This window comes from Onychomys torridus, chromosome 3, assembly GCF_903995425.1.
Source record: "Onychomys torridus chromosome 3, mOncTor1.1, whole genome shotgun sequence".
Classification (NCBI taxonomy): domain Eukaryota; kingdom Metazoa; phylum Chordata; class Mammalia; order Rodentia; family Cricetidae; genus Onychomys; species Onychomys torridus.
Genome location: NC_050445.1, coordinates 147,652,851 through 147,667,898, shown reverse-complemented (window position 1 = coordinate 147,667,898; position 15,048 = coordinate 147,652,851). Strand labels below are relative to the sequence as shown.

Here is a 15,048-nt window from a genome sequence, read left to right as displayed (position 1 = left end):
TTATACCAGTCATGAGCAAATATATCTTCATACATTGTACAAATATCCCACAACAGATATAATTGTAATCTGTATGATCTTTTGCCTTTAAAAACCCTATACCCTAAGCTTTGGCATCAACAGTCTTTCTAAGGCACTAGCCCGTTCTTGGTCACTAACTGAAAATAAACGACATTTATCATTAGCATTCAGACCCACTCCTTGGGGACCCAGCCAATAAGCAGGTAATACCTTGGCCTGCCCAGCATCCTGACAATGTCATCCTACAGAAAGTCCCCTTTAAGAGAAAAACCCTCCCCCTTCTCTTTCTCTTTCCCCATGAGGTTGAGTTTGCATCTCCTCTCTTCCCCCTTTTCTGTCTCTTTTTCTCTTCTCTTCTTCCTCTTTTCTCCTCAGCTCCACTCTCTCCCTTTCGCCCAATAAAATCCTCTATGGGAGTGCTGTCTTATGGTATGAGTGACTTTCTGCCATGCCCCTTGGATCCACCCACCAGGGACGAAGTGGCAACATTTTTAAAATACAACATTTATACTTTTAGTTGGCTTAATAATTGTGGTGGTCAGTAACTTTCTTGAGTCAATTATATCATTGCAAAGTCTTCATGGGTTTAATGTTTCAGTTATTGTAGGTTGGTAGAAGCTACAGATGCAGAATCCACAGATAATGGAAAGCCAATTTATTCACATGGTACATACACTCAAAGATGAAGCAAAAATACTATATTGAAGGGCTACAGCTCTGAGGAAAAAGGTAGCCTGACAGGAGCCAAAGAATACCACAAAGTCACACTGAACAACAAAGCTCACAGAAGAGATTTATTGGAAAAGACCCAAGAGGGTGGCTGCCTCTGCCCAGCAGAGAAGCAACAAAGAACTGAGCAGTGCTGTGGGATGTTGGGTATGCTGTGAATGTGTTGTTCTAATTGGTTGATAATTAAAAAGCTGATTGGCCAATAGCCAGGCAGGAAGTATAGGCAGGATAAACAGACATAAATAAAAGAGAATTCTGGGAAGAGGAAGGCTGAGGATGAGACACCAGCCCACTGTCCAGGCAGCAGCATGCAAAGGCACACAGGTAAAGCCACAGAACATGTGGCAACATATAGATGAACAGAAATGGGCTGAGTTTAAGTGTAAAAGCAAGTCAGTAGTAAGCTTGAGCTAATGGCCATGCAGTTTTAATTAATATAAGCCTCTGTGTGCTTACTTGGATTACACAAGTGGGAGAGATTTGTCCCGACCACTGGCCAGCCGGGACACAGGAAAACTTCCAACTACAGAGCAGGAAGCAAGATTTTTTTTTTTTTTTTCAGAGTCAGGAGTTGAGCTTTCCAGGGTGGCCTGATCTTGGGCATTTTTTTTCCTCTGTAGGGCAGAGCTTGACCACCTGCATGTCAAGGAGCTGAAATGGCAGTTAAATCAGTTAAATAGTCTTGGGAGAGGGGCCTGGCCACTTAAGCACCAAAGGACTTAAACTGTTGACTTATGCTTACCTAATATTGTTCAAAGTTTTTTTGTTGTTTGGTTTTCTTGGAGGTGTTTGTTTGTTTATTTGTTTTTGAGATATAATCTCTCTACATATCCCTGGCTGTCTTGGAATTTATTATGTAGACCAGGCTGGCCCTGAACTTATAGAATCCTTCCTGCCTGCCTCTGCTTCCCAAATGCTGGGATTAAAGGCATGTACCACCATACCTGGTTGTTTAAATATATTAATCATATAAGCATAGGAAAATGTACAGAGCATTGGTTTTTGTCTTAGCTTTGTGAGCCTGACACAGCCTAGAGTCATCTGAATGGAAATTCTTAACTGAAGAATTATCTGGATCAGATTAGTCTGTAGGCATGTCTGTAAGAAACTGTTTTAATTGTTTATTGATGGAAAAGGACTCATCCCATTGTGGGTGGCACCATTCCCTTGGCAAATGGTCCTAAGCTACATAAGAAAGCTAGCTAGGTATAAACCAAAGCAAAGTGTTCTTCTATAGTTTCTGCTTCAAATTTCTGCTTGGATTTCTGCTCTGACTTCTTGCATCCCTGGACTGCTATCCTGCATCCTGGACCCACATCCTGCATCCTGGATATGCTCTCAGTGATAGACTGTGGCCTGGAAATGTAAGCCAAATAAATCCTTTCTTTCCCAAGTTGGCTGGTTTGTTTTGTCACAGCAACAAAGAGGAAACTAAGACAATTTTATTCCCTAAAATCCACTGTGCAGCTGGGTGTGGTGGGATGAGATCACCGTCCCAGTTCTCAGGAGGCTAAGGCAGGAAGAATGCCCAGAGTTCATGGCCAATTTGAGCTATATATCAAGTCCCTGTCACAAACACCACAGAAAACAAAAAAGGGCCAGGAAAATGGCTAGGTGAGTAAAGGTGTGACTGTACGAGCCTGGCAACCTGAGTTCCCCGCTAGAACCCATAAAAAGGTAGGAGAGCATCCCCTCCACAAACTTGTCTTCTGACCTCCTCATACCTTTAGGGACAAACACACACCCATTATATACCTATGTCTACAGGATAACAATATATAAATTAACATTTTCAAGTGTATGCACTGTGGTGGTCTAAATGTAAATGGCCCCCATAAACTCATAGGGAATGGCATTGTTGGAGAAAGTGTGTCACTTGGCAGTGGGGATGGGTTTGGAGGTTTCAGAAGCTCAAGCCAGGCCTAGTGGCTCACTGTCTCTTCCTGCTGCCTGGGGAACTCTTAGCTACTTCTCCAGCAACCTGTCTGCCTATATGCTGTCTTACTTCCTGCTGTGATGATAATGAACTAAACCTCTGAACTATAAGTTACGCCCCAATTAAATGTTTTCCTTTATAAGAGTTGCCATAGTCATGGTGTCTCTTCACAGCATTAGAAACCCTAACTAAAATATGCACTAAGGGCCAGCTTTTATTTCATTGTCTGGGACAGAGACAGATCTCTGTAAGTTTGAGGCAAGCCTAGTTTATGTAGCAAGTTCTAAGCCAGTCAGAAGTACATACTAAGACTTGTTTTTGTTTGTTTGGTTTGGATTGGTTTGTTTGTTTTGAGGGTTTTTTGTTTATGTTTTTCAAGACAGGGTAACTTAAAGCAGCTAGAGTTATTTAAGAGGGGGATCTCAATTGAGACAGCCTTGTAGCTGGATTTTTCTCCAGTCCTGCCTGGCCCACAGTCAGGACAAATCTCTCTCACCAGCCAGTCCCGCAGCCACTCAGACCCAACTGAGTAAGCACACAGAGACTTATATTGCTTACAAACTGTATGGCCGTGGCAGGCTTCTTATTATCTGGTTCTTCTATCTTAAATTAACCCATTTCTATTAATCTATACTTTGCCATGTGGCTTATGGCTTACCGGTACTTGACATCCGGCCCTCTGGGGGCTGGCAACATCTCTCTGCCTCAACCATCCACTTCCCAGAATTCTCCTCTCTCTTTGTCCCACCTATACTTCCTGCCTAGCTACTGGCCAATCAGTGTTTATTTATTAACCAATCAGACAATTAACACAATTAACATACAGAACATCCCTTAATGCCTCTATTACATTAGTATGTAGGCAGGCCTGTGGGCATTTTCTTAACAGATGACTAATGTGAAGGGGCCCAGCCCAATGTGGGTGGTGTCATCCCTTGGTTGGTGGTCTTGGATTCTATAAGAAAGCACACTGAGCAAACCATGGAGAACAACCCAGTAAGTAGCACCCCTCCATTGCTTCTGCATCAGCTCCTGCCTCCACGTTCCCGCCCTGTTTGAGTTCCTGTCTTGATATCTTTCTTTGATGAATAGTGGTGTGGAAGCATAAGCCAAACATCCCTTTCTTCCGCAGGTTTTTGGTATGGTACTTTTTCACAGCAGCAGTAACCCCGACTAAGACACTTGCTATGGTCTGCACCTGCTAAGGTCTGCACCTGCTAAGGTCAAGACTGTGAGTTGCTCATATGTATTTTTTCTGGTCTTGTCCACAATGATAAAAGTCTCCTTTAAAAACAATGCAACTTCAATATATATCATAGGTTTGGCCATGAACTCATAGTCCTCTTGAATCAGTCTCTTAACTATGGAGATTATGTATCACCATGCCTACCTAATTCCTCAGGTTTGAGTCAGACATTTGTTGCTCCAGTATGAACATCTTCTCTTTTTAGCCACTCTTTCTTTCTTTTTGGCTTGTTTGTTTGTTTGTTTGTTTTCAAGACAGAGTTTCTATGTTTTTCCCCTTTTCACTGGGAAAATCCTTTTTTTCTTGATTAAAATTTTCTCCCTTTTCTATTGGGAAATTTCCTTTCCTTCCCTCTTATCTATTGGGAAGATTTCCTTTTTCATTCATGAAATCTTTAGCTGCCATGCTCTTAACAGTGATGCCCTGCTGCTTCAGCAGTCCAATTAACCATTCTTCAAGGAGTGACTGCTAGCTAGCTGCACCCATATCAATCCACCTGTCCTTACCTTCTCTTTTCTTTAAAATGCTGGCCAGCCTTACTTTCGGGTGTCCATCAGCAGCAGCCCTTCTTTCTCAGATCTCGGTGGAACCTCCACTTGTATCAGTAATGCCCTCACTACCACCACCCATTCACCATGTCTGAGCAAGGGGTTGAGGATCAAAGAACAGAGACAAGACAGTGGGGCATTTGTCTCAGCAGAATGCCGAATGCCGTTTATTGAAGGAGGGAGGAGGCCTTAAATACAGGCTTACAGCACAATGGGAGAACCCCAGAGGGCAGAATTTCATGACAGATGGTTTACATTCTTGCATTCTAGCTATTTACGCCAAATGCAGGATACACAAACAAAGAACCTCCAGTGAGCATTCAGGAAGAAGGAAACCAGCAGGGAATAAGCATAGGGAGGAAATTTGGTCAAAGTCAGCAACAAGAGCAACAGCTACCCAAAAACGTGGGGGGGGGGGGGGGGGGCACCACAGCCCAATATAGGTTGGCCTTCAACTCAGAGATCCTTTTGCCTGAGTGTGGGGATTAAAGGCGTGTGCAACCACTGCCCAGCCTTTCTTGCCACTCTTATAGCAGATACAGTAGTGACTAAATTTCTGGCATAGGAATAGACCATAACTGGAATGGATAAGTATCTTCCTGGGCATGAGGGAAAGAGGGTATGATAGCAAATCTCCACTGTCAACTTGACTAAATTTAGAACCACATAGGAGACTCACTGTGTACATGAGGGCATTTTCAGAACAGGAAAGAACCACTGTAGTATTTCCTTCCCTGTTGCTGTAATAAAATACTGTTTGAGTAAGGCAGCTCCACAGAGAGTTTATTTGGGCTTATGGCTCCAGAAGAGTAGGAGTCCAGCATGATGGCAAGTGGCAGGTGTAAGGATTCTGTATATCCCAGCTGAGGTCTCCTCTGGCACCTTATTACATCAGCAGCAGGCGACTGCATCCCAGCCTAAAAGCCAGACGTGCACTCCCATGTGCTCTCTCAGTCTCTGTGTCTGTCTCTCTCTCTGCGTTTGGTCTCTCTCTGTCTCTCTCTTTCTCTGCCTCTCTCTCTCTCTCTCTCTCTCTCTCTCTCTCTCTCCTATCCCCTCTTCTCTCTAATAATATTTTTGGTTGTGAGCCTAGCCTTTAATGGCTGAGCCATCTCTCCAGCCCTTCTCTCTAATAATAAAGCCCATTCTAACTCTGGTAACCATGGCTCGTGAGTTTTTCACCAACAACCAAACCAGTGCCGCTGTGGCTGCCACGGTAACCAGTACTAGCCAAACCAGCACCATATATGCTTTTAGCAGGCATGGCAGCAAAAGCAGGAAACTAAGAGATTACATCTTTTTTTTTTTTTTTGAGACAGGGTTTCTCTGTGTAGCTTTTGGAGCCTACCTTGGATCTCACTCTGTAGCCCAGGCTGGCCTCAAACTCATAGAGATCCTCCTGGCTCTGCCTCCCGAGTGCTGGGATTAAAGGCGTGTACCACCACCACCTGGCAAGAGATTACATTTTACTATAATTCCAAAGCAGGAAGGGCAAGCTGACACTTGGACGAGGCTTTAAAGGCTCAAATCCAGTCTCCAGCAACGCTGAACCACCTAAGCCTCCTCAAACAGCACCACCAACTTTAGACCAAGTACTGGAGCCTATAGGGAGTGAGGGGGTATGGGGGATTCCTCATTTGAGTCCCACACTCACCCTGCAGTCAAATGCTATACAACTGAGTTACATCCCCTAGATGCACCTGAATGGTGCCATCCCATGAGCTGGGGATCCAGAAGGAGGAACAATTAGAAAGTGAGCTGAACAGCAGCATTCATTACTCTCTACTTCCTAATTGCAAACACATGACCAGCTGTCTCATACTCCTACAGCCATATCTTCCCAACCCTGTGTTCCCTGAAACTGTGACCCCAAACAAATCCGGCCTCCCTGAAATTATTGTTGTCAGGCATTTTCTTACACCCACAAGAAAAATAATGACAGTAACCTTTTACCTTTCTTACTGCTCGCTTATAGTTTAGCAGTGAACTTTTATTGCCACAGCACTTGAAAGCACCCCTTTAAGCTACAGGTTGCTAAACTAATGTTTAAGCAGTATCTGTGTGCACATGTGAAAAACAGTCTTGAAAAGAGTTTGAATAGTATCTGTTATTTATTAAGTGGCACAATGTTATTCATTAAGTGGTACTGCTTACCATGGGAGAAAAGCCATGAGGTAAAACAAAACCCACTATATGTGTTTTTTAAGGGAAGGGAAAAGAAGGGGATGCTTAGGCCTATGGAAAGATCATACAGGAAGAAAGAGAAAGGATAGGTTTCTTTCTTTCTTTCTTTCTTTTTTTTTTTTTTTGAGCTAAGGATTGAACCCAGAGGCTTGCACTTACTAGGTAGGTTACTAGGCAAGCACTCTACCACTGATATAAACCCCCAACCCCAAACCTGCTTTTTTTTTTTAATTTGTTTGTTTTGTTGTTGTTGTTGTTGTTTTTGATTTTTGAGACAGGGTTTCTCTGTGTAGCTTTGGAACCTGTCCTGGAACTCGCTCTGTAGACCAGGCTGGCCTTGAACTCACAGAGATCTGCCTGGCTCTGCATCCCAAGTGCTGGGATTAAAGGCGTGTGCCACCACCACTTGTTACTTATACGTAATCTGCTTTTCATAGGTTCCCCCCACACAAACACATATGGGCTTACATAGCTAAGCCATGCATGCGCATAGATTGTGTGATCATGCTGCACACAAATTATGTGATCACGCAACGCACAGATTACATAGGGCGTAAGGCCCTGGGATGACTAAGAATCTTGCCTGGCTACTAGAGAGCACATGTGTAGTCATGTAGCTGGGAGAGTGGCTAGGAATTCTAACAGTCTTCAAACACTCTATCTTGTTATTAGCTAGAAACTGCAAATGTTAAAGATTCTATTTTTCTTGTGTTTTGTTGGTGTTGAGGATTGACTTTAGGGTGCTTGCTATTCTAAATTCCATGTCCAGCTCCAGAATGGATTCCTAATGGATATAAGATTAAACACTGTTGATAACAATTCCCTCAGAATGGAAACTCTCTCTAGGAAGTAGGGAGGGCAGCTTGTTAGAAGTCAGCAAGCAAACAAACTTCACAAGTCTGAGAAAGATAAAATTTACAAGACTTCCTAGGGCCCTTATCCGAGGTTGTGGAAGCAGTAAACAGCTGCTGTCTAGGGGAGGAGACTGCCCTGCCAAGCTGCAGCTGGAGAAAAGAAAATGTATGAGCTGAGCTGCATAGAGGATGCTCTGACTTGACCAGCTACCTCCAAGTTGTGCAGAGAGCTCCAGGGCTGTAGCTCTGCAAGCCCCTTCTCTGTGTTGGGGTCGACATTTTGATGGTCTAGCTGCTTTTCACTGATCTTTGAAGTAACCCTCCAAAAAATCATTAGGTCACTGTGGCAGGGTCCTTTGCTGTTGTTCCCTTTGGGGGAGGGGGCAAGTAGGAGCAGAGTTACACCACACAGACCAAGGGAGAATGTCAAAACAACATGCTCAGTTTATTCAGGAAGAGGCGAGCCTTATATACCCTCCACCCCACCCTGGGGGAAGGTCTGATGAATATGCATCAGCTGGTGTGACATGACTGCCTCTCATTGGTCCAGATCATCTCCAGATCATGTCTCAGCTGCTGTTGCTAAGGCCCTTAGGCAGACCCAGGTTGGCTCTCAGAAAGCATCTTTTTTACTGGTTTGGGCTAGCTGGTCCACCAGCCTTTTAGAGATGAGTCATCCCACAGGTCACTAAGTTGGATTTTGATATATTCATTATTTTGGTCTGTTGTGGGTTCTTAATTTGGATGAGTGGACATGTGTTGTGGAATATTATTTTAAGATGTGTTACATTCTTTATGCTGTGGAATATTTGTTTAATGATGCAAAGATGTATTGCATTATTTTATGTTGCATGTGTTTAACTCTGGTAAGTTGTGTTGCTGTGCCTTTCTGAAACACCTGAATGGTCTAACAAAGAGCTGAACAGCCAATAGCTAGGCAGGAGAAAGGATAGGCAGGGCTCCCAGGCAGAGAGAATAAATAGAAGGAGAAAAAGAGAAGAGGGGTATCGAGAAAAGAAGGAGAGGAGGCCAAGCAGTGATAGCTCATGCCTTTAATCCCAGCACTCAGGAGGCAGAGGCAGGCAGATCTCTGTGAGTTTGAGGCCAGCATGGTCTACAGATCGAGTTCCAGGATAGCCAGAGCTACACATAGAAACTCTGTCTTAAAAAAACAAAAAGAAAGTACAGGAGGATGCTGGCAGGGTTGGGGGGCAGCCACCCAGCCAGACATGGAATAAGAAGGAAAGAAAAGAGATACAGAAATACAGAAAAGTGAAAGCCAAGCAGCAAAAGGTAGACAGGATAATTTAAGTAAGAAAAGCTGACTAGAAATAAGCCAAGCTAAGGCTGGGTATTTATAAGTAATAAGAAGTCTCCATATATTTATTTGGGAGCTGGGGGATGGGCCGCCCAAAGAGCAAAGTTTAAAAAAGGAAAAAAACAAAACAAAACAAAACAGCTACAGGTGTATGTGTACGTGTGTATTTTTTCTTCACCTCAAACATACTTCAAAGTAGGGTACTACACACTACATGTGACAAACCAAATAAATGGTGCAGTGGGTGGTATAGTATCAATGTCAGTGAGCTGGTGATGTGCTGGGAAGTGTTCACCCACTTCAGCATGCAAAGGAGACCACATGCTGATTGAGTTTGTCCATTCAGAGGAAATGATAGCAAATATCAGTGACTTTTGTCTGTAGCATCTGCTTCATCACATTAAAGCTTAAATGCTAGAAAATGACAGGACAGACGCAAGAGAACTGCCACTTGGCTATAAAAGCTGCTATTTGAGGTATGCAAGTGGACCTGGTCATTTATACCCCTGCCAGCATAAAGATTGGTACCTCAAAGTGGAATTAATTCTAGCCAGCTGCTAAAAACTGTGGTCGTAGCAGGATAAAAATCAGTGCTTCACATCATCATACAAAAACACTGAGTCCTGGAAACTCATGGATATTTTGTTTCACTCAAGTCTGTTCTCAACAATTTTAAAATGATTGCCCTTTTACTGAGAGCAAAATGGATGAATGGCTGGAGGGAATACTATTGTGAGAGACTTATTTTTTCCAGTCAAAGTTAGTCTGTTAAAAACTCATAGTCCTTTTCCTTCCTCTTCCACTTTGTACCAATTAGCCAATCAAATTGTGAAGTTGAGTTCCCACCAATGCAATGAGACATGGTGGCCACCTACATCAGGGATAAAAGATGGAAACTATCTTGGCCAAGTGTGCTTGCTAACTGTTTCGGTCTTGGTGCTCCCTTTTAGCAGAGAGAATTTCCGTGCCAAGCTACCTTCACTTAGTTCACAAGTTTGTGTTCTGTGGCACTAAAATTAATCTTTGATTTTAACACTACAATAAGTAAAACATCAATTTTCTGCCTTAAAATTATACTTTTAGCTCTGAATAGGATGAAGAATTAACAGAAAGTATGTTAAAAAAAAGTAATTCTACTTGACATAATTATATTGAATGCAAAAATTTATGAATGTATTCAGACTTAAAGCAATCCCCAAGTCTGCGTAGCTAGGAAGTGAAAGGGGTTTGTGGCTGAAGAGTACCTTGGCAGACCAGGGCTAGAATACAGCAGAAATTACAACAGATCTAACCCAGGAAATTTGGAGGGCGGTGGGGAGGGAGATGGCAAAAGGCTGCCTCTGAGCAGGGACAAGAGAGAGACAGATGCAAAGGAGGCCATGATGGCAAAGACTTTATAAAGCAGATGCATGCCACACTTGGTGGCTGGTGATGACATGGCTGCTGGACCTAAGTTGAGAAGCACCTGGTTCCATTAGGTTCCATTTCTCCCTTTTGTTTATTTTAAACGGTCAGGAAATAGGAAGGGGTGATGGTGAGGTAGGAATAGGGGTACTGTGCTCTTCAGACTGCTTCCTGTTGTTTGGGGGCATCAACATCTTTGGGGACCCAAAAAAGCTGGGATGCTGGCCAAGTCCTGGAAGAGCAGGGTATTTCACTTGTTGTCCAGGCTCTGCAGGACCATCTGGAGCTAAGGAATTACTGGCAGCATCTGTGAGGCTGGACTGCCTGGAGCTAGCCACCTGGAAGCTCTTCAGGATGAAGTTTTTTAGGGAACATCTAGAGCTGGCAGGTTGCTGGAACAGATATATATTAGGGACAAAGGGTAAAGTTGAGTTAGGGGGAAATTTTTTCTTAGGTATATTTGAAACTTTTTTTTTAAACAGGCCTAGTCAGTGTCATTTATTGTACATGTTGAACAGTGTCTGAGAACCAAAGTCTCCCAAAGTTTGTTTGGTTTTAGGGTTCTTTTGTCTTGTTTTCATTCTTTTGTTTTTTTTTTTTGTTTGTTTTTTGTTTTTTGCATCAAACAGGTTCTTCCAAGATCCTGTTCCTGAGGAAGACAAAAAGAGAAATCCTCAGTGAAGTGAAACAGAAGAAACAAGGTTAAAAACTTGCCAGACACAAGCCACACCAAACACTCATCCTGTTACATGCACCGAGGAAACCAAAACATTAGGCCCCAGGGCAGCAATGCTCTGAGATTCTTGCTCAGGCCCCTCTTTGTGACATCTCATGCACACATACCCACACACATGTAGACCCAGGCAGAAGTCACATGCATGCACAGGTGGCTAGAGAACCGCTGGGCAGGATGGGAGGAGGAGCTGGCCAAGGCTAGGCCAGACAACTCTCCTGTTGCGGGCAGAACAAGAGTCAAGATGAAAACAAAGGCAGAACACAGGATAAAGGAGGATGTTCAGACAAGAGGTTGGACAGATGAAGAGGGAGAGATGCAGGGGAATTTGGGGAAAGCAGCCTCAAAGAGGGAGGACTTTCTTTATTGGAAACACAGATGGGCAGAGGTTCTGTGACTCCAGTAATATACTGAAGCTGACAGAATCTGCCACAGCATCACCTCTACATCCTGTGCCCTCTCCCAACGTAGAGGGAAACCACAAAAACCCACCCTCCAACCCTGCCCATTAACACTCTTAAGGACTTTCTCCAGTACTCAAAAAAAAGAAATGACACCCCACCCCACCCCAACACACACTCAAAGTTAGGTCCAGTATAGGCCAAAGTTAGGCCCAAGAGAATGCCTCAGTAACTCTTCTTGGCGGAGCCAAAGCCAGAGAAGCCCATCACAGCTGCCATCTCGTCATCCTCCTCAAACGTCAAGTCCTCCTCAGCCCTCCTTTTCTTCTCCTTCTGCTTCTCTTTCTTGTATGCTTTAGCCTTTTCCTCCTCTTCTCTGAGTTCCTTCATCCTTTCCTCAAAATCATAATCTTTCTGCTTCTCTTCCATCTTCTTCTTGTTGACCTCAAAACATTTCTTTACCTGATCCAGAGTGGAGCGTTCTACACGCATAGACATACCCAGGTTTTGCTGATGTTTCTTTCCATTAATGTGGTCCAAGAAGTTGATGGAGTCTTTCACCACACAGTCACAGACATTGCGGTAGTAGCCTCCCATTTCAGACTGTGGGGTTGTCTTGGTAATGACAATTGTCTTCCCAAGCTTGGACTCCAAGTCCACCTTGTAGTCTCTGTGCTGAAGAAGCTCCCGCTTGACGGGCTGCACTGGTTTTCCATCCTTCTTTTCTCTCTCTTCTGTGAATCTCTTCTCTGCGAGCTTCTCATATTCATCTTTGTCCCACTTTCGGCGAAAGTCCAAGGTTTTGTCCTGCTGCCGATGCCATCTTCACAGCGAAGTGAATGGAACGCCCTATATTTGAAACTTTTAGACCCATAGTCCTGGTAGCTGGGGGAGGGGAGCCCCAAGACCATGGAAGTGGGGTTGGGGGAATCCTACCCTCAGGAATAAGCAAAATAGACAGGTGGGGAAACAGGCTGTTGATTGACAGTACTTATCTGGAGTCCATTTGATGCATGAGAGGTTGATTCAAGTCAATTCACTGAAACTTATAAGATTGTTCTTTTAAGTTTATAAAAGAGATACAATTTTTAGATATTTTACCATTACCACTGTTTGTAACCTGTACTGAAATTCAGTCTCATTGTAGAAAAGGCAATAGATTCACACCTTTGAGTCACAGTAAAACCCAAAATGGTTTTGGGTTAAAAGCATAAGCACACTTTCCTCTATACATCCTCTGGATGTATATAGATTAGACAGATGTTTTAGCACAATGCAAAGCACGTTTAAGTCTATACTTACACAATAGCTAAAGGAAATTTAAAATCTTGAGTTTGTGACTATGGTAATAGTAGTCAGTGCTCACCAGAGTTAGATGAATAGCTTCTCAGAACTCCATTGATTAATGTTAAATTTCTGAATGTTTGAAGTCTTAATATAACAGTAGCATATAGAGAGAAAGAAATGTGGAACATTTTTATATACTTTAAATCACTTTATTATACCATTACAAGTCGCATTTACACACCTTAAGACACCTTCTTAGACACTCACAACTTAAGCTTTCATATCCTTAGACCTTTATAACTTGCATTTACACATCTTAAAACATTTCCTCAGCCCTTTTATAGCATATATATGTGTATGATATATATATATACGTTAGAACACTTTCTTAGGTCATCAGAACTTACAATTTAAGCTTTCATATCCTGAGACCTTACATAAACTTTACACCTTTTTTCTATCCAATCATTCTCCATGAGACACAGATGGTTGATTACTGAGAACAATCATTGTAAAGCAAGGTCCTTTTTTTTTTTTTTTCCCAAGACAGGGTTACTTTGTGTAGTTTTGGAGCCTGTCCTGGATCTTGCTCTGTAGACCAGGCTGGCCTCGAACTCACAGAGATCCACCCAGCTTTGCCTCCTGAGTGCTGGGACTAAAGGCAAGCACCACCGCCGCCACTGCCAATAAGTAAACGTTTTGAATGCTATATTCAGCAGATCTCTGAAAATTTGAAGACCATCTATCTATTAAGTACATCTAAACTAAACAAACTTTTGCTTGTTTCTAGTAACTTGTTTTTAGGCTTCAGTTTGAAAATATATACAGGAGGCTAACTGAAGCTTATTTCTGTAATTAATTGCATTAGTACTTAACATTACTAGAAGTATAGTTCTGAAGATATTTAGACAAATATTACTGTGAACCTGAGTAGACCTGAATTTATAAATCTTTTTTTTTTTTTTTTTCCGAGACAGGGTTTCTCTGTGTAGCGTTGCGCCTTTCCTGGAACTCACTCTGTAGACCATGCTGGCCTCGAATTCACAATGATCTGCCTGCAGTGGTGGCCACGCCTGTAATCCCAGCACTCGGGAGGCAGAGCCAGGTGGATCTCTGTGAGTTCGAGGCCAGCCTGGGCTACCAAGTGAGTTCCAGGAAAGGCCGCAAAGCTACACAGAGAAACCCTGTCTCGAAAAACCAAAAAAAAAAAAAAAGTATTTATAAATCTTGATTATAAAACATAGCTTATTTATCAAACATATGTTGTTACCTATCTAAATTTTTTAGAACCTTGGTGTTGAACACTTAGCAAAGACCTAAGTAGTTAGGTGTAAATCTCTAAGTCAGCTTTAGTTAATCTGAGTAGACCTTTATAACCTTAAAATTGTATAATCATGTAGAATATATTCTAAACCAGAGTTGAATCACATATATAGTATGTTGTAGCAAATATAGCCTTAATTTTTTATCATTATAGAAAAATCTATACCAATCCAAAATATTTGAAATTTGTTTTGCTTCCTTGGTTTAAAAGGAGATACAGTGATAAACAGAGAGGGTATTAGGACTAAGAAGTTTTCCAATTGTTGTTCTATGCTACATTGCTGGGGATGATTGATTGATAAATAAAACACTTATTGGCCAGTAGCCAGGCAGGAAGTATAAGCGGGACCAGCAGAGAGGAGAATTGGGAGAATTAGAAGGCGGAGGGGGAGGAGACACCAGCCTGTAGTCCAGGTAGCAGCATGTAAAGGCAGAAGGTAAGCCACGAAACACGTGGTGACATATAGATTAACAGAAATGGGCTGAGTATAAGAGCTAGACAATGGTAGGCCTGAGCTAATGGCTGAGCAGTTTAAATAATATAAGCATCTGTATGTTTATTTTATAAGTGGGTTATGGGACTGCCGGGGCTTGGCGGGACCCAGAGAGAAAAACTCTAGCTACACTACATAGTTATCTGATGATGATGATTCTGTCACATGTCATGTACTCTTTAACCTTAGTTAAGATGGCTACCAGCCTTTAGTAAAAATGGCTGCTTACATTTTGATGAGGTCATCAGCCAAGATGGAGGAAAGCCACATGGCTGCTACTTCAAAACATCTGTTTTCCTTGTAGATCTATTGTTTTTAATTGGTGTTGAATCCAAATTACATACATATACACACACTGAGCAATGTAATTTACATACATATACACAGACACAATTGAATCCAAGTTACCTATATACACACATAGAGTTGAATCACACACACACACACACACACACATATATCCATGTACATATTTTTAGTTATAAGCATTTTATGTTTAAAGCCAAAATTTGTTACAGATTTAATACATTTTAAACCATAACCAATGCATTCACAAACCTGAGATAGAGT

At 42.4% G+C, this 15,048-nt stretch overlaps 1 protein-coding gene across 1 annotated transcript; it reads right to left on the bottom strand.

Annotated features, from left to right (window-relative positions):
* Window positions 1-11,599: 11,599 nt before the first annotated feature.
* LOC118580331 (zinc finger matrin-type protein 2-like) lies at window positions 11,600-14,748 on the bottom strand. The gene is made up of 2 exons (XM_036181989.1): window positions 14,708-14,748; window positions 11,600-12,197 (listed from the first exon to the last, which is right to left on the bottom strand). The coding sequence occupies exons 1-2, from the start codon at window positions 14,746-14,748 to the stop codon at window positions 11,600-11,602; spliced, it is 639 nt and encodes a 212-aa protein (XP_036037882.1).
* Window positions 14,749-15,048: the final 300 nt, after the last annotated feature.